At 40.4% G+C, this 19,457-nt stretch overlaps 1 protein-coding gene across 7 annotated transcripts in view; it reads left to right on the top strand.

Annotated features, from left to right (window-relative positions):
* Positions 1-19,457, top strand: part of LOC136448097 (PH and SEC7 domain-containing protein 4-like) — a 122,447-nt gene that overhangs the window by 71,011 nt on the left and 31,979 nt on the right. For all 7 annotated transcript variants that reach the window (XM_066447224.1, XM_066447226.1, XM_066447225.1 and 4 more), the window contains exons 6-11: positions 126-529; positions 919-999; positions 1,573-1,685; positions 3,915-3,973; positions 4,699-4,788; positions 12,830-12,873. In XM_066447224.1, coding sequence (XP_066303321.1) covers positions 126-529; positions 919-999; positions 1,573-1,685; positions 3,915-3,973; positions 4,699-4,788; positions 12,830-12,873 — 791 coding nt within the window. The remainder of the gene's footprint in view (positions 1-125; positions 530-918; positions 1,000-1,572; positions 1,686-3,914; positions 3,974-4,698; positions 4,789-12,829; positions 12,874-19,457) is intronic.

Below are 19,457 nucleotides of genomic sequence, written 5' to 3' on the forward strand. Positions count from 1 at the left end.
GCGGTTATTATTAGGGCCCCTTTGGCGAGCGATGTAACGTGGAGCGATAGGGGTCCTGATTTAATGAAGGTGAATATAACAAGCTCATGTAAGTATATAATCCGATTATGATATCTTCCCCCCAGCCTCCACAGCCCCCTCCGTGGTTGCAGCTGCCGATGCGCCCCAGGAGCATGGACGACTCCCCCCACGACCTCCCGCGCAGCTACTCGGAAGCCGCCACGTTACCGCGAGACGCCGCGCTCCTGGCGCGGGACTACGCAGAGATCGACGATGACGACATCCCGGACATCGAGGAGAAGGATGAGAGGAAAGATGAGGACGATGATAGCGATAGCGACGGGGAAGAGAAGGGAGTTTACGAGTCGCGGGCGTGGTCGGACTCAGACTCAGAGGTAGACTTGGCATTGGACAGGGAGCCGGGAAGTCCCAAGAAAGTGGACATTCCCTCGGCGAAGAGACTGGCCAAGAGACTTTATAACTTGGACGGGTTTAAGAAGTCTGACGTAGCGAGACATCTTAGTAAAAAGTAAGTAGTATCTTCATGTCTCTTAAAGGAAATTTCTTGGTTTTGAGGAATTTAGGAATTCAAACTTTGGAAAATAAGTCATAAACAAATGTGCCAAGAATGTACATTAGCCCAATATATCCATGATTATGGATTGATAATTTGATCTTAATATGGTTGTACTGCAATGGATATTGAACACTCCCAAAAAAAGTCAAGTTAGTTAGAATCCTTCACACACTTTCAGGCGCCTCTTTATAATTGAACTGGTTTTCTTCCCCTTAACCTTAATATCATAAACTGCAATGTTTAGAGGACAGGAGGAAAGTTCACCTGCTCAGAAAGCTATGTGTGACATATCAATAACCTCTCTGTAAGCCTCCCCTGAAGTTGCCCTCTCTGTCATGCAGGAATGAGTTTAACCGCCTGGTGGCGCAGGAGTACCTGGCGCACTTCGACTTCAGCGGACACCAGCTGGACATCGCTCTGAGGTAGGAACACTTCATTCCCAAAAGTTCTGCTGCAGTACCACAGCAAGCCGCCTGGCGGCCCAAAATCTAACGACTCTGAGGTCTCAATTAGACCTACTCAAATGCCAAGTATCAAGACAATCATCCATCCATTCTTCAGTTATCTTGTTGATAGACAGAAGGATACACACACGAACGCTGACAAAAATATAACCTTCTAGGAAGTAAAGTTATTTTTAGACTGTATTTCTGTACCGCAGTGTCTATGTTCTGCCAGTGGGTTTTAACTTTTATGTTTGCTATCTCTGACAGCCCTGTTCATTTGTGATTTGCTAATGCTTAACGTTTCCTTCAGAATTTTGGAGTGCCAGATGTAGTAAGTTGTTTTTTTCAAAGCTACATGCATGGACCTGTAGTTAAGTACTGATGGTTGGTGGTGCCTCTACTAGGAGCTGTTGAACATTTTTACATGTGCAGCTACAAGAGCATTCAAAATGTTGTTCATTCATTCATTTTATCTTCAAGACTTCTTTCAGACATATTTCAAATGTACTGCATTGTCTATAAAAATTACTTCCTCTTGTTTATTTTCAGGACATTTTTGAAGGCGTTTTCTCTAACGGGAGAGACTCAGGAGAGAGAGCGTGTCCTGATGCACTTCTCACACCGCTACCACGAGTGTAACCCCGCCATGTGTGGGTCAGAAGGTACGTTGTGGTTGTTATTGTTTATTTTGCAGAACCAGTAAACCACCTTTAGTCATAACACACACCAGTTCTGTTCAGTAAGTACAAGCTGCGTAAGACCAGACTGTAATAATAGTAAGGTTTGATCCACACACACCAGGATGGACCCCTACTCTTTCGATAAGACCACATCAATTTAATTTCATAATTTCTTGGTTAACAGATTTTCTTTTTTAAATTTTATTACGAGGACATCATTGAAACAGAAGGCTGGGGTGAAAACTTGCACCTGACCCTGTTCACACCCTGAAACTGTTTGCCCAAAGTACAGACTTTCCTCTGAGATTCTGTTTTCATGTTGATTTTTCAATTTAGCATTTTTTTAGAATTCTGTTAACCAAAAAATTAGATTGGTGTAACATTATAAGTGTGGTTATATGTTTAACATACTCAAGGTGTAGCTCTCCTGAAACTTGGGAACTTACAATACCATCCAATACCATCCTTAACCAAAGCTCCATACTCATTTTCACCATAGTCTAGTGAAGAAACAGGTGCAAAGTACCTTTCCCATGCAAGGGCACAACATTAATGATGATACGGTCGTCCAGAAAATAAGATTAAGAAGAAAATAAATGATTTAATACCAAAATTTGTAAAGTTTAATTACACGTACCCTTGCTGTTGTTGCTAGCTGCTTTGAATCATTTTCGGTATTAATACATTTACCAGTAGTTTGCTTAATAATAACATACATGTATATAATATCTAATTTATTTTTCATTTGATATATTTAAGAGCCATGATAATTTGATAACTAGCCACACTGGTGCGAGTTAAAACCTGTAAAAATTCATCCACTTTTACTCAGACAACATTTTCATCCCATCAAGCAAGCAACATTTTGTATCTCTTTTGAACTTGTATTCAATCCATTTTCACCATTTTGAGACACATCTAGTGGACTTGAACCAAGCAATCTATAATATTCACTATGAGAATGGGGGCATCATACTTTCCTGAATAAGCTTAACTTTTGAGCTAGTTATTCATTTTTGGTGCAAGTTGGTTTTATTTTCATCTGCACTATATATAACGTTGGGTAACCTAAATTCGGGATTTTTCCGATAATGGTTGACTGAAATCAATCTAGCAGAGCAATGAAACATCCTTTTTTTCTATTATTCTGTCAGTATCATGTACTATCTTTGCACTAATCATATATATGGTAGATTTTGTCTCTAGTCGTGCTGACACCATAATATTTCAACTTAAAACTACCGTCCGCCGCACGCAGAATGACAGTGCTGTCGGACAGGGGGGGTACATTAATTCGGGAGAGAAGATTCGTCTTGAATATCTTACCGCTAATCACATTTTATACAGCAGCTATTCTTTCCATCCTTAGCTTGAGGAGAGTGCTATGGATATAGACGTGTCCAAGTAAAAAAAATACACGAAAAAACGGCCGTACCGCACACATCAGGCCAGTTCGGGAACAAGCCGTGTGTTGAGTCGGTAGAACTTCACTCAAAGTCGGCCCATCGTCATCATCGGGCAACGTGTAACGTTACATTATTCATGGCAAGTTAGCTGGATGCCGTAGCAATGGTAATACTACTATGTCCATGTGTTCCTTGTTGTGTTAGGAGCAAACTTTGAGGAAAATATCTTCCTCAGTCCACTATCACACGCAGCATTTAGACAAAAAAGTGTTCCGCACAAACCTTTGTCGTCTGCTTGACAACAGGATTCTGGTTAACAATATGGCGGCGGGAAAATACACGTGCCGTAGGTTGTAGCAACAGAGAGGAGTTTTGATGATTAATCACACTTAGAATCCAGTTGTAGGTTAGCAAAAGAGATTGTAATAAGTTGTCTTGTAAATAATTGTGTTTAGCAGGAAGCGGATGTGACATTTTTCTTATAAACCAGCCGACAACCATGTTGTGTACTTCTCCCACGAAGCCCTCAGACTGTTCCAATAAAGGACGGAGAGTTTTTGACCTCGTCGCCTTATAATCCATGCTTATCGAAGCTTTTCAGACAGTGTTCTGAATACGTAAGTCTGTCAGGTTTGCATTTCTAGCGGTATTACTGATGTTGCATCTAGCACATATCCCTAAATACCCCGTTTTCGAAAAATCCCGACTTTAAGTACCCCACGAATTTAGGTTACCCAACGTTATATATATATGCAGGGTATTTTTGCTGCCATGTTTGTTTACTCTTGTTTGTTGTTGTTTACAGATGCTGTACACACGCTAACGTGTGCGCTGATGCTCCTGAACACTGACCTACATGGACAGGTGTGTGCTTCTGTTGTATTTTGTTACATACAAACAATCATGTACAATTCACAAATACCAATTCATATCCATGCATGGGACTAGGTAAGGTAAAGTAATGTCAACTTTTAGGCTGACAAATTGACAATCTCTGTCTATGATAGAATGATTTTTATGACATATCATATGTTATAGTTGCAGTTTATTGAATCTCTCTTGATATTGATTTTATTACAGTAACTACAGACAATGATGTCATGGTAATTCCGAAAATAATTTCATCAGGTTGGTAGAACATAGAGTATTGGAGATTCTTTTTACACAACCGGTAATTCTCACCTGCTCACGTTTCGAGACGAGGGGGGATACAAACTTAGCCATATTTGGGACAGTTTTCTCACCGCAAAAGCGCCACCTACATCGGCTACTTATAGCGGTGAGAAGCAGTACTCCAGTCAGAAGCTCTGATGAAGGTGTCTGACAGACATCAAAACGTTAGCAGGTGAGAATTACCGGTTGTGTAAAAACAATCTCCAATACTCTATGTCATGGTAATTGTTTACACAACTTACAGTACTATCCAAATCACATTTAGATGAAGGGGTGATTAAAAAAAACAATCTTTGGACTGTCATTCCAGCCTCACATCTCATATACTGTATGTTTAGACATTGTAGTGGTAAGGTGTTGTTTACGATCACAGTCATGTTTACACCAGTGTTGCCATGGTAACTGTTTACTCGCAGCACGGAGGGAAGAGGATGACGCTGACGGCCTTCATCGACAACCTGTCCGGCCTGAACGACGGAAACAACTTCAACAAGGACACTCTCAAGGTCAGACCAGTTATAGTGTCGCACTTTTGCAGCATACAGTCTGTATCTGTATCTGTATAGCCGGTAGAACCTGTGCAAGAAGACCGCACTTTTGCAGCATACAGTCTGTATCTGTATCTGTATAGCCGGTAGAACCTGTGCAAGAAGACCGCACTTTTGCAGCATACAGTCTGTATCTGTATCTGTATAGCCGGTAGAACCTGTGCAAGAAGACCACACTTTTGCAGCATACAGTCTGTCTTTGTATCTTTATAGCCGGTAGAACCTGTGTAAGAAGACCAGTCAGGGGTCTGATTAAATTTGGTTTGTTTGGACAGGTGGTTACTATAGACAGGATTCTTAATGCTTGTGTTAATGAGAAAAGTTATCTAAAATGATTGACCAGGTGGTCCTTATGTACATTTGCAGAGGTGTTCACTCGTACAAGTTTGATTGTATATTGTTGACTTTTTTTTTTGTTTCTAATGATAAATGCAGTTATCAAAGATGCTATGATTCAACAGTCAACAATGTGGCTACTCAGTTGCCACAGGTGATTTTTGTAGTAATCAGAGCACACAGGAAAAATTTTGTGGAATAACAAAGAAATATACTTACTATTGATTTTATCAATGGGAGTCTTTTGGAATGCACTAGATGAGCGTCAGCCATAATAGGTGGCAGTTTTACTTGAGAAAATGCTGTAATTCACTGCCAGACAGCTAGGTGGCAGTTCTAGTTTAGACAAATGAGAATGCTGTAATACACTATTTGACAGTTAGGTAGCAGTTTTGCAGGATCAAAATGCTGTAATTCACTGCCAGACAGCTAGGTGGCAGCTCTAGTTTAGGCACAAGATGAGCACGCCATGGTGCTGTAGTACAATGTCCAACAGGTAGGTGGCTATAGTGGGCCAGTTCTAAGATCAGCTTGCTGCAGTACAATGCCAGAAAGCAAGGTGGCTTTGTATTATAAAGCACCAGATATGACGATCACAGTGCTGCAGTACACTGCTGAACAGCTAGGTGACAGTTTAAGCCAATGCTGCTTACTCTTATGCATTAAGTTGTTTTTTTAGATACACGAACAAATTTTAAATAATTATTCTACATTTGATGTACCACAACTATGCAGAACACAGACCTTTTATGTGACACAAAAATGAAGAACACTTTTGGTTTGACTGATATTCAGCCAAGGTTGCCGAACTAACCATTGTCTATTATCAAGGGCTAGCATTACAGTTACTGAGTCAGCTTACTGATTTTTGTGGCAGAGACTGCCATTCTCGTATAGGGCTGTTTAGCCATAGTCCATGCTGTAGGGCTATTGTGAATTAGGATTTTACCATTGTAATAAGGGAATCGACAAATGAGGAATTAAGTGGCTGCATGCCCGTCAAGTATTTGCATTTCTATGTTATTATTTTGCATCTCTACATTTTGATGAAGGAGAGCAGGGACTATAGGATCAGCCAACCCGTCTCTAAATTTCTGCATCCTTTCTGTGCATTTCACTAGTTATAATATTGATGATTGGATATCATATCTTAAAACTTTGTGTGATATGGGAGAAAACTAAAGATGGTAAATTAGTTTTGGTTCTTTGCCTCATTTGCCTCGTCTTCATTCCATCATGTCCGCCTTGTGAGAGAGGTGTATTGTAATCTCCCCGTACTGGGCCTGACTGCGAAGAAAAGTGGTCGGCCCACCCGACACCGATAGCCAATAACAAGAGCAATGACATCACTACCTTGCATGATAGGTTTAAGAGTTAACGGGGGAGTCATGACATCTACTTTACAAGTCCTTTCATCTGAAGCTGTGGTCCAGACGACTGAACATTACTCTTGGATGCTCGATGATTATTAAGTTGAAATCTATAACCAGACGCTATGAAGTTTGCCTTCACAATGGTTTGATCTCTTTGACAATCAGAAAGAAGTGCCCCACATGAAAGGTTCGTCTTCCATCGAGTTTAGCACGACTGATATCAACATTTTTATCACAACGTAAAATATGGGACTGTGAAACTACTTTCCTGCATATTTCATCCGAGCATCATGTGCCTAATGGATAGAGAAAATGGAAAACTGAATTTTTCATGAATTGCTTGGAGGCAGACGGCTATACAGCTGAAAATGTGTGGAGGGAATAATGTTCTAGCAAGACGATGCTTGGTCTATGTGTTATGTGAATTTTTAGCTTGTCTGTGTGTTTCTGCAATGGCCAGTATATACAATGCCATATATCCTCAGTGCTGTTAATGTTTTGTCAATACAGTATGGGTAAGGGAGCAAAGTCTGCAATTTTGATTGTTGTTTTGAAGCAGCTTGATAGAACTAGCTGTTGTTGGATTCTACAGTATGTGTTTGATTATCCCTGTCCTTGGTGCTAATTGGCCGTTGTTATTTTCCCAGAAAATTTGTTATTTAAGTGTTTTTTTCATGTGATTTGCTCTCCACATGGATCATGATATGATGATTTTTAAAAGCACTTTCAGAGAACATACTGTTGAGCAACTCTTGTGCGTTGACTTTCCCTGTCATTGGTGCTGATCAGTTGATGTGATTAACCACACAAATTCCATGTTGGTTGTTGATGCTGGTTTCATTGGGCACAGGAAGACTTTAGCATGAGTGGTGTAACAGGACTGCCTGAGTATTGATGAAAGTCTGTTATGCTTTGGCAATCCACAGTTTAGCCTAGTCATGTGATGCAATTCTAGGCACAGCATTCGCAAAGACGAATAGGAGACCTTCTTTTCTCTCCTCAGTAATCCCACATTCTCCTGTGTGAAAGAAAGAAAGAAAGAAAGAAAGAAAGAAAGAAAGAAAGAAAGAAAGAAAGAAAGAAAGAAAGAAAGAAAGAAAGAAAGAAAGAAAGAAAGAAAGAAAGAAAGAAAGAAAGGCTGAACGTATCATGGTGCACAAAATCTAAGACTTCAATCCTCCATTTGTAGAATTAACATATTTTTTTAGATTAGTATTAGTATTAGAAAATGATTGTTAGAAAATCTCCCAAGAATGCTGCAGTGGTAAGCTTGTACAATATGCAATAGTCTTCAAGTTGAAGTTGAAAAACATAATGCAAGCTGTGGAAAACTTATGTTATTACAGTCCTACATTTCCAAAAAGAAGAACTTGCCAGCAAACAAAATGGAGACATATTCAGAGATGTTTTATAAAATGTCCTGTTAAACTGATATGACACACAATATTCCTCAAGTTGAAGTTGTCTTGTGAAGTGCGTCAGCCTGATTTACCCAGATGTCCTCATCCTGGGTTCTCATTTTCTGCGCCGCTGATTTTGGGGTATAATTTCATCCCTTCGATCCCCGGCCTGCCCCGCTATTCCTCACGCTCGGCGGAGGTGAGCTGGATCGATGAGAACTTGATGTGTCCTGCAGGCATACAGGCGATCCAGTTGTCATGACGTTTGCTGGTGCTGTAAGGAAACATCAACTATTATCAATTGATTCTCGGATTGGGAAGAACTACTTTACTTAACTAAAAGATCACCATGTAGCTTATTTTTGTGCGCTTTTGAGCACTTTTGATAAGAAATCTGCACGGAAATGTGGTAAACAGTGGCATTAAATCAATAAATGTCAATTACAGCAACTAGAATATTTCCAGTCTTCAAGCCTCATAAAATGCTCTGGGTGCCTTTAACATGCAGTGTGAGAAACTGTCTGAGTGCTTTATTTGGGCACCACTTACTGGGGCATCATAACCCCTGCTTTTTCATATACTGTACACCTGTAGCTTGTCTAAATGTTACTCCCAGTTAAAACTTGATGCTCCGCCTGTGATGGTGCTCCTGGCAGTCTGGGATATTCCGCATAGAAATATACCTGCCTACCTACCTACCTGCCTATGTGCTCAGGCCAGAAACTGGCCCCTTGCTTTCCAGGAGGATCCTCCAAGCAGTCCTGTCCCTTGCCCTAGCCTCTGCTTCCCGACTGTTTAAGCCTGTGTCCTTCACAATTTGGTGTTTCCATCTCTTTGGTCTTTCCATCTCATCCCTATAGAAATATATATAGGGATCAAAATTACACCAGTCCTATAATTTGAAGTGCAAGTAAAATTGAAGCTGTGCAAGTATTTCTGATATTTCTACCTGCACCTGAAATGCACTGGTCCTTGTACTGTGCAAATATGTGTAATATGTGGATGTTGTCTGCTGTACTGATTGTTTGATACTTTTAAGATGAAAAACAAACAATCTAATTGGTTTCTAGTCTAGATGTGATCCCGTATCAATGAGAACCTGTTATGGCACTCCACAGTCTGGGAGGTTCCACATGGAAATATAGGACTTAAAATAACACCTTTGTCATTAGTGCAGGTAAAATTGCAGATTCTAGTTGAATAGGTACTAGGTACTGAGCTCTAAAATAGCTTCAATCTACCTTTGAAAATTAAAGTCATGTTTGCATGATGTGCCATCTTACGAAGTAGTATCAGTAATGCAAACGTCAGTAATGAAGAGTATCAGATCTTTTGGAACTCATTATTATGCATTGCTTTCATTATTTTACATGTGGGATTTTCAATGATCAAAACACTGATGGCTTGTTGGTATATAAGAGATGTATATTTTAATTGTTATGATCCAGGTGGTACGTTGAATGTGTGATTTGTTTCCTTGAGGAACATCATGCATTTAAGCATGTCAGGTTTCTTAGAGGTCCTGACTATCATAACGGCCCGTATTATCCCATTTCAGACATTCTGACATACCAATATCATATTGAATGTATTTTTTAGAGGTCAATAGTGTTATAACGGCCCACGTTATTCCATTTGATATATACTGTCATACGAATATCAAACTGAATGTGTATCCTGTCTGAGTCATAGTTTATGTCCAGTTGTCCTGTACATGTTTTGTGATGCATGGATTTTGATTTGTGGCTTGATCTCAGGTACTTTGCTGAACAGGTAAGGCCACACCAATTCAATTTCTTGGTTAATGGATTTTTTTTTAATTTTAGCAACAACAAAAAATAAAAACAGAAGGCTGGGGTGAAAACTTGCACCTGACCCTGTTCACACCCTGAAACTGTGTGCACCAAAGTAAAGACTTTCCTCTGAGATTCTGTTTTCATGTTGATTTTGGAATTGAGCAGTTTAAACAAAAAAATCTGTTAACCAAGAAATTAAATTGGTGTGGCCTAAAAGGATGAGATGTGAAGAGTCTCATAGTTACGTTGAGTCCTTTGCATATCCACCATTCCAACAGAAACATCAATATATCATTAGTGCTGGGGATGAGAAAACATGTCAGCAACAGAAATGGACTGACTAGCATTCAAGCCTGCAACAGCCACTGAGGGAGCTTCTCTGGTACAAGAAAACAGACAGAAATGAATAACTAAGAAAACTGACAAAAACAGATGAATACCAAGAGGGAAATGTTGGAATAAAAAAAAACCTATATCTTATGACTTCAAATGTCAGTATACAGGTAGTAGATTCAAATAAAAACATGAAAAATGCAGCACAGCCGTCCTGCAGGTATAACCAGCACCAGCAGTGTGATTGGAGTATCGGTGATGTCATGCCGGCCCGTGTGATGAACTGTGCTATTTGTGTAGGTGCCGACAGCCTGGCGTGTGAATCAGTCGACTTAGCACCTCTGTGCCGTATTAACGACGACTGAGCCTCGCGGGTCATGCATTCGTGATCGCAGCGTCCGTCGTCATTAACACGGGTCACCGACGACAGCGCCATACGCCAACTTATTTCGCCGGCGTCCCGCGCTTCGGACTATAGTTCTCTAGAAGGCGCATGTGGGTAGAATATCCCATGGATTTGGGCCTGAGGTGTGGAGGGTTGGAGGCAGAATGAATTCCTTTGTGGATGACTACAACTTTTATAACCTGCGGGCTCCGAAGGCCATCGATGAGATAGATGAAGTGAGTTTCCTCAGCCTTGTTTAACATGTTCGCACCCTTTACAGGACATTCTGAGAGTAGTGCAATGTTAGCCATTGTGGGCTGCGGTCAGTTTTGCTCATTATGCCAGTACCAATAGAGAAATATATTATTATTTCCCAAGTGAGTTCAAACGGAGACCGTTGTTGTGAATTGAACTAGTGTTGGTGCATTTTCAATCAATATTGTACATTTATCATACAAACAACTGACCAAGGTACAGTTATTGCTCCTGTATCTTGTAGGCTAACTAATTTTAGTCACAGTTGTCCATTGCAGTATTGCTGTTGCATCTTGATTTTGGTAGGTTTTCCTCTAACATTTAGTCGTTGTGGATAATTCTGGCAAATTAGTTGTTGGCCTGTGTCTGGTGCGCCATTTTTTTCACTCACAGTAATTTTATTCTTCTCTCCATTAATCTATTATACTGCTTGTCCCATGCATTGATTCTCAAGTTAATGCAATATTAAAGGATCATCATTTTGAAATGATTTTGTTTCTAACCCCAACCCCACAACCTCAAATCTGATTTAGCTGCATTCCTTTATTTGAGTTTGGCTGCCTGAATTGTATTTAAAAAATTCCCCATCTTGAAGTCCAGGCAACTCTAGTGTTAAGTTTTTGTGTTCACCAGACCTCTCTTCTTCAGAAACCCGCCCATCTCTAATACATCAATTGATTAAATCCAGGTGTTTAATTACCTGGCCATGGGATCACATTTCACTGTCTCCGCCTGCTCCTTTGTCGTTGTCACGGCAACCTGGTGGTGCGTGGCAGACGTATTGCGCTGCGGCATATCGCGTTCCAAGTAAATGCATACAAATATCCCCAACCCCACAAACACACCCTCTCCCTTTTGTACAAGCTTCTTTAGTTCCATTTTCTGCTTGGAGGTTTTCCAATGTCTGGAAGCTTACAGGAGATCCAGTTGTCATGACGTTTGGTGGAGCTGTAAGGAAACATCAACTAGTATCAATTGATTCACGGATTGGGAAGATTATGCTGAATCGGAAGATCGACCTGGAATCAGCTTTAAAATCCTGTACCCATCATATTGCAGCAAACCCATTCTGGTTTAGGGTGGTAGCCATCAGCCAGTACCTGACATCATTTTCAGTTGTTTGTTTTATAGTTTGAGTAGAAAACTAGTCCTGTATTGTAATTTTGCAACATGGATAATATATGTGCTGTTCTTAGAGTTGCGCTGCTGTAGTATAGATAGCTGGCTTGGTAATAATTTCCCAGAGAACCTAGTGGGATCAATTATAAGATAAATGATGATTTGATTCCATATTCAACTCTCTGAACAGTCAATTTCATAAAGATTACAGCAACTAGAATATTTCCAGTTTTCAAGCCTCATAAAATGCTCTGGGTGCCTTTAACATGCAGTGTGAGGAACTGTGGTTTATTTGGGCACCACTCACTGGGGCATTATAACCCCTGCTTTTTCATATACACCTGTAGCATGGCTGAATGTTACTCCCAGTTAACTTAAACTGACTAATGACAAATGAATAAAATGTTATGGATTCTTCAAGCTGCAGAGGTCATGTCTATCCTTAAACATGAAATCAAAGACTTGCTGCATTCTTACCAAATGATTGCAATTCCTGAATGTTACATGCATTTGGCCATTTGAAACCTTTTGAATAAAGGATTTCAAAACTAATACAACTATTTATAATTGAAAAGCTATGAGGAGATTTCAGGTGGCATTCGCCATCTTTCTTCAGCTCATACCTTTTCTTGAATCAAACCTGTACTAGTGACCACCTGTACATAAGGACCACCTACCAGGCCATTGATATACAATGGTCAAACCTGTACTAGTGACCACCTGTACATAAGGACCACCAGGCCATTGATATACAGTCAAACCTGTACTAGTGACCACCTCTACATATATATATAGGGACCATCTGGCCAATATGACCACTTTTTGGTGGTCCCTCAGATATTTTTTCCCATTGACACAAGCATTAAGAATCCTGTTTATATTGACCGCCTGATAGACAGGACTTTTTTGGTCCCCTAAGTGTCTTCTTGTGCAGTTTTAATTTTAGCATGTTGAAGTAAAACAATGAGACTGTTATATCTAACTTGTTTGTTTTTCTTGCAGGCATTGTACCACTCTATAAAGTCCGAACCTATCGAGTGGGCTGTGTGAGTATACCTTTTCTACTTAATGTGATGAAACTATTGTTTGTTAGCCTTAAAATAGCCTGGTTAGTAATGACCATGGGAAAAAGGAAATTCTTCTCTCTGAAATTTGACAAGATTATCTCATATGACTGGATTTGTTTGAAAAACAGTAAAAAAACATCCAAAAGTTAAATCACTTCCATCCACAGAGGAAAAGTAGACGAATCTGTCCCGTCCTGAAACTAAGTGCCAGCCACCAAAAATCATCAGTAAAAACCTAACGTTTTCTTAAGATAGCTTGCGTAATGTGTACTTGGCCTTGCCACCTCGGTTACTGGTACTGGTGAGTGATGTCATGGCAGGGTCAGTACTCAGTTTGTCTGGGCATGATGTAGTGTAGCTGACTCGAAGGGCGGACACGGTCAGTCCTGGGTCCTGTTATTAACAGCTGCTGCATGTACTTCTCCTTATAAATCATTTCTTGCCACGGTACGTACACTGGAAGAAGAATTGTCAGTTTGATAAAATGTCGCTGTAAGGACTATAAAACTTTAAGTTAGAAGTTTCAGGAATTTCTACCTGAATTAAAGACACCAATTTACCAGATTTCCAGGTAATCTGTGTGTGATGTGCATGTAGGTAATTTTCAATACTGTAGATGCAGACATGTTCACGATAGTTTTATGTTTGCGGTGTTCTCAGTAAGCTCTTTGCCGCGAACTTAAAACCACCGCATTTTTTTTGTCCTCCTACCCCCTTGTCTACTAATTGTTTTAAACTCTGTGACTTAAAACCACTGCAAACACTCCATTTTCTCCCTACCGCGAAATAAAAACCATGCAACAACTAGAGTAGTTTTAGGGGATTTTTAACAGTACATCTACCTGCACCAGTCAGAGATCAACAACTAGCAAACACGCTCAACCAGAACATACACAATCAGACTTCCAAAACCAAAATCCAACTCTCAGTAAAGACGCTTTCTGTACAGGATGTCTGGCAATTAGCAAATAATTGGACTGTAATTATTGCTTTTAAGGAACTATGTTATTTTTGTCCTCTACTGTCACTTTGTATGTCTTTGTATATCCCGATTGTAATGTGTAAATATGAATGTGTAGACCCCAGAAAAAATAGCCTCTTATGAGGCTAATTGTGGATCTAAATAAAACTCAAAACTCAAATGTATGCAGAAAAGTCTATTTCCTGCCCGGCAGTGCACCTGACTAGGGCAGGTGATCACAAACAGGTGCAAGTTACGGGCCGACAAACGACCTCTGACCAAATTTCAGGGTCGGGCGGCACCATCTGTCACCTGTTCAGTCGGCGAGACGAGAATTATTGAAAAACTCATCTATGGATCCCGTTATGTCAGCGAGGAGGGGGGCTCTCCTGTGTCGCGGGGAGTCAACTCAAAAGTCGTTTTTGCGTAGCTGGTGATTTTGTAGGGATCGATGGATTAAATGGGGCCCTGAAGGGGGATTGTTGGTGGAATTTGGTTTGTTTTGGTTTTATTCTGATCGCCGTTAGTGGTACGATATTCGCTATTCTTCCTGGAGTCCAGCACAATAAAATGATACGAAATTGATAGTAAGAGAAACTGAAATATACATTAATAACTATGCATTTGGATTAGCAAAAAAACTTAATATATATAATCATGGTGAATTCAGAGTAGGGATTGTCAGAGCTGAATCCATATGAATCTAGATATAAATCGCATAAGTTTTTCATTGCCAGATGGTGATACAAACCAGCTTAATTTGTAAAAGGAGTTGCCATGTAAGGCAGTGTAAGGAGCTGACAGTTTTTTGTCCACAATGCACTGGAGTGTATCAACCTTTCCGAAAGGTGTGGTGGGTTGTCTTTTTTTAGAAATTGAATTTTGAAATTGAGAATGGAGTATTCCAATTTAGCATTTGTTTTTCTTGTCTGAGAACCCAGAAATGAGGTTGTGTAGCCTCAGGTCTACATTGTACGTGTATCGTATCTGTAAGGCAAAAGTAGAGACCAATTCTCCACTAATGCCCAGACCTGGAGGCATCCCAGCATAATAAGATAAAACAACTGGTAAATAAGTAATACATTCCTCCGTACATCAATATGAAATATGCCGTATGTGCAGCATGTAGAATTCATACGTTTGAGAGAACAGTTCCCTTAGCTATAGTGAGGTGCAGAAATTCCTGCCGGTTTCAGCAGACAAAGATGTCTACATGTGACGGTTCACTTCAGGAGTAAGTACACGGCTAAGTAGACATCACAGTTGTCATTTGATAGGTTTGTGACATCAAATCGAGAGCGTTCTTGGTACATGCAGTCCTGTGAATATTCAGCTGTCTGGTGAAGGAAAACGTTGTTGTAGATCTTTTTAGCTTTGCTGAAAATCATACATGGCAAATGGTAGAACCAATATGAGCATTTCATGCATGGCATTAAAGATGGAGAGTTCTATGTGAGGTGTGTGGAAGAGGCGAGACAATCTGGGAGACCCAATGGGGTGGAAAACACTGCTATGGTACCCGGAGGTGGCTCGGAATACTAAGTAGCTGCTTCCGTGCATGTAAGACATTTACAGGTGTAATGAGGTGTGCAGGTATAACAGGTAAGACAGTCATAAGAAGCTGAGGTGTTCAGGACATAACCTCCCTGCCCAGGCTCTACTGACAACTCTGATCATGAAAACTCAGAATTTAGACATTTAAGACAAAGCCAGTAATCATAAGTGACTTTTAAAATGGTTACTATATTTATGAATTCATGGAAGAATGGCTAAGGCTAAGGGCTATCCAGGTTAGATAAAGGTTATTCGTACATTCACACACTCATCCATCCATTCATACATCAATTCATTCATTCATTTATTCATTCATATATTATCCAAACTTGTTTTTTGTTGTTCTTGTTAGAATATTGACTGTTGTATTTGTAAGTAGATCCTTGTTTAGAGTCTGCACCCTACCGATAAACTGTATGCTAAACAATTAATATGCAGGCAAGCATGTTGTATCATGATATGAAATTTTACTATGTGCACTAATGGCTCGAAATCTATGACTTCTACCAGCATAAATTCCTTCAATTATAGACAGCTTCAACACAAATTTAATGTCACTAACGTTCACTGTATAAATTATGCCTGAATCCGTCATGACCTGCATTTGCAAAGCTTTGTGAGAAATTTTATGTCCCGAGTACGGATTGATGTTTGGTAAATGTCGGGTTAACGACAGTACAACATTGATTACCTTCATTAGCATACAGATGGAGGGAAGGGAATCAGTGGTGGTTAAGTCAACATGGCGTGTCCTGCTTATAGGGTCGGTATTGTACATACATGAAGAACCTTCGGGAATGCTGGAAAATCTGTCAGCAGTGTCTGTAATATTAGGTCGTTTTATCATGAAAGTTTATCTGAGTTGGTAAAATCCACACCTAGAAATAAACTGTTCTCCAATTCAAAAAATTTCACTCGGAATTTTAGACCGAATCACTCGGTTTTCATTATTAGGTTTTTTCTTCTGATGCTACGATCCCTTGTCAAATTTACAATTCTTTTTGGAGTCTTGTTTGAAATGTGATCAAAAGCCATCTCACCAAATTCATATCACTGTGATAAGTTTAGGTCGACCCAATGGCATGTCTGCCATCTATTCCTGTCGGTTTAATAGGAATTCTGTTTCTTGTTTGAAATATGATCAAAAGCCATCTAACCAGCAAAATCATATAAATGATGTAAGTTTGAGATAATCTTTTTTTGTTTAAGCAATGTCCTGCTCATAGGTTTTGTATTGAGTTGATAAATCATTCAGGAATACCAGAAAGAATGTCAGCAATGTGAGATTATAGTTTTGCATTGTAAATCTGATCCGTGTAACAAGCGCCCCTCCCCTCTGACTTACCAAGCCATCTGTACATGCTGGTATGAAATGTCATGTCAGGAACCACTTTTGATAGTAATTTTTGCTCTGCACCTCCAAATAGTCTCCTTAATGCTAAATAACAACTTTAAAAGCATTAATGTCACAAGGGAGAGCATCAATATTTGTGCCCTGCAGTCCAACATGTGGTGTGGTGGACTTTATAATTTTGATGGAAATGTATTGAATTGTTTCTCAGCAACATTTTTAAAAGCATTTCAAAAGTGGGCAAAAGGCAGGAATTTATCAATTTCATGTCATGAAATTCCCATTATTGGTCTGCCCTGCTACCAATCCTCTATTGGTTACAGGGTTGGGCAGCAGGGAGAAGGTTAACCTTCAGCACACTGCAGTAGCAGTTTGGCTACCGATCCTCTATTGGTTACAGGGTTGGGCATCAGGGAGAAGGTTAACCTTTAGCACACTGAAGTACCAGTTTGGCTACCGATCCTCTATTGGTTACAGGGTTGGGCATCAGGGAGAAGGTTAACCTTTAGCACACTGAAGTACCAGTTTGGCTACCGATCCTCTATTGGTTACAGGGTTGGGCATCAGGGAGAAGGTTAACCTTTAGCACACTGAAGTACCAGTTTGGCTACCGATCCTCTATTGGTTACAGGGTTGGGCATCAGGGAGAAGGTTAACCTTTAGCACACTGAAGTACCAGTTTGGCTACCGATCCTCTATTGGTTACAGGGTTGGGCAGCAGGGAGAAGGTTAACCTTTTGCACACTGAACTAGCAGTTGGAATCCTCTACAGGTTACAGGGTTTGGCAGCAGGGATCAGGATGGGGGATTGTTAAATACCATTTACTCACATAACAAAACTTTGCTGTGCTGCATGTATACCTGTTAAAACAGAAAGTTCAAAGTTATTTGAACAGAATCTGTTTAAGATTGACAGATATACTGATTCGTTTAGTCTTTTCAGTCAATGACTCCCATGTCTACAGATATGTAATAAGAGGGCGGTGCTGACATGCATGTTTTAAGCACCCGTGACTAGACATGTATCACCAGTGCAGCCTGTGTATACAAGATAAGGCCATGGAAAATGAAGGCAGTTCCTGCCTAAGAGTTGATAAGACTGGGATCTCATCTGTGAAAACTTCAAACACGAGTTCCTCTCTGTGGTTGCTCCATGTTGCATTGCCCAGAGTTCCACCCAGCTATTAATTTTTGCCGTCATCCCTGCAAACTCGTTCTCGTGTACTGGTGTGATCTGATCTTCTTTTAATTACTTATCTCATTAAACACGCCAATTATCCCTGTCAAGTTGATGGAATGGGCAATACGTTTCGTCTGTCACAAGCAGACAAGTTCTGCGGAATGACGGACGCCGGCAGAGCCCTGGCATCGACTGTCGTCGGACAGGTGACAGATACACTCATTATAACCCGGCTGATCAGTCAACACACTGCAGTTTATGTCCCCCACCCTGTTCCTTTTGTTTCTCCCTGCCATAGTTCTCCCAGACAGGAATCATCACGTTTAGTTCCACCTCCTCCCTCTCCCTGCCATGCCTGATACATCAGCTCCACTCTACCGCCGGCCCCGGGAGAAGGGGGATTTCTTAAGTCTAATCAAACTGTCATCAGGAACAAAACCGCCGCGTCAGACAGTCGAGCGCAGGGCTCAGCCCAACTGTGACAAATGAGACAAAATGGATCCGTTGCTGCGTTAGCATGCGCCTAATCCGGTATATAACGTGTGCCTGGGGCGGGGGATCCGGAGTTGTAGCTTAGGAGTCGATCTAGCCGCTTTACTTGCTGAGGGGTGGAAGGTGTTCAACATGATCCAGATATTCCTAAGGTACCTCAGGTGAGAAAGGTTTTGTTGTAAGGTAAATTATTTGTCGGGTTTGTATTATCTCTAGAATTGAAATCTCTGTTTCTAAGTCTTAAATGACAAGGGTTCATGTCATAGCTGAGAAAATTGGGGATACGTGAGTACAGTTTTGTGTACAGCAAGTGTTTTCTTCAAGTAATGAAAATCTTTTTAGAAATGCATGCATTTGTTTCCTAGAAAGTTGATAAAGCAGTTTGTCTGGGTTTGTATTTTCTTGAGAACTCTAGAATGGAAATCGCTATTTCTTTGTCTCTAAGTGGTAAGAGCTCATGCCATGGCTAAGAAAAATGGGGATACATAAAGACGATAAAGTACAAATTTTTTGCAGCATGTGTTTCTTCCAGTGTTGGATATCTTTTAAAAAAAAAAAGGATGCATTTATTTCATAGGAAGTTATTAAAGTAGAAGGATGGTATCATTTCCTGTCTGTCTTCTGCTGAAAGATTGTATAGCAGCTACTGTAAGTTGTAGGTGTGCGTTAGCCATTAGTTATCGTCTCCGTGGACATCGATTGCCAACTTGGGAAGCTTGGTTCGCCTTACACCTGTCCTCCACCAGTTTAACCTGGCTACTCATAGTTTACTCAGTGTTGTTTGATTAACACAAATGGGACAGACATGTTGATAAATGAAGTAGATATTGGTGTAAAAAGCTCTCAAATGTATTCTTCAACTGGTGGTGGCCTGACCCTGTCCCTGGTGCTGAATGTCCAACTGTTGTTTATAGGGACATTGTCAGTGGATGGCGCTCTTCTACATCTTCTCTGTTGTGCTTTCAGCTTGATTATAGCATTTCCACGCTTTATTAGGCTGTGCTACAGTTTCTGTTATCATCTAT

This window comes from Branchiostoma lanceolatum, chromosome 14 (genome assembly GCF_035083965.1).
Source record: "Branchiostoma lanceolatum isolate klBraLanc5 chromosome 14, klBraLanc5.hap2, whole genome shotgun sequence".
NCBI lineage: Eukaryota > Metazoa > Chordata > Leptocardii > Amphioxiformes > Branchiostomatidae > Branchiostoma > Branchiostoma lanceolatum.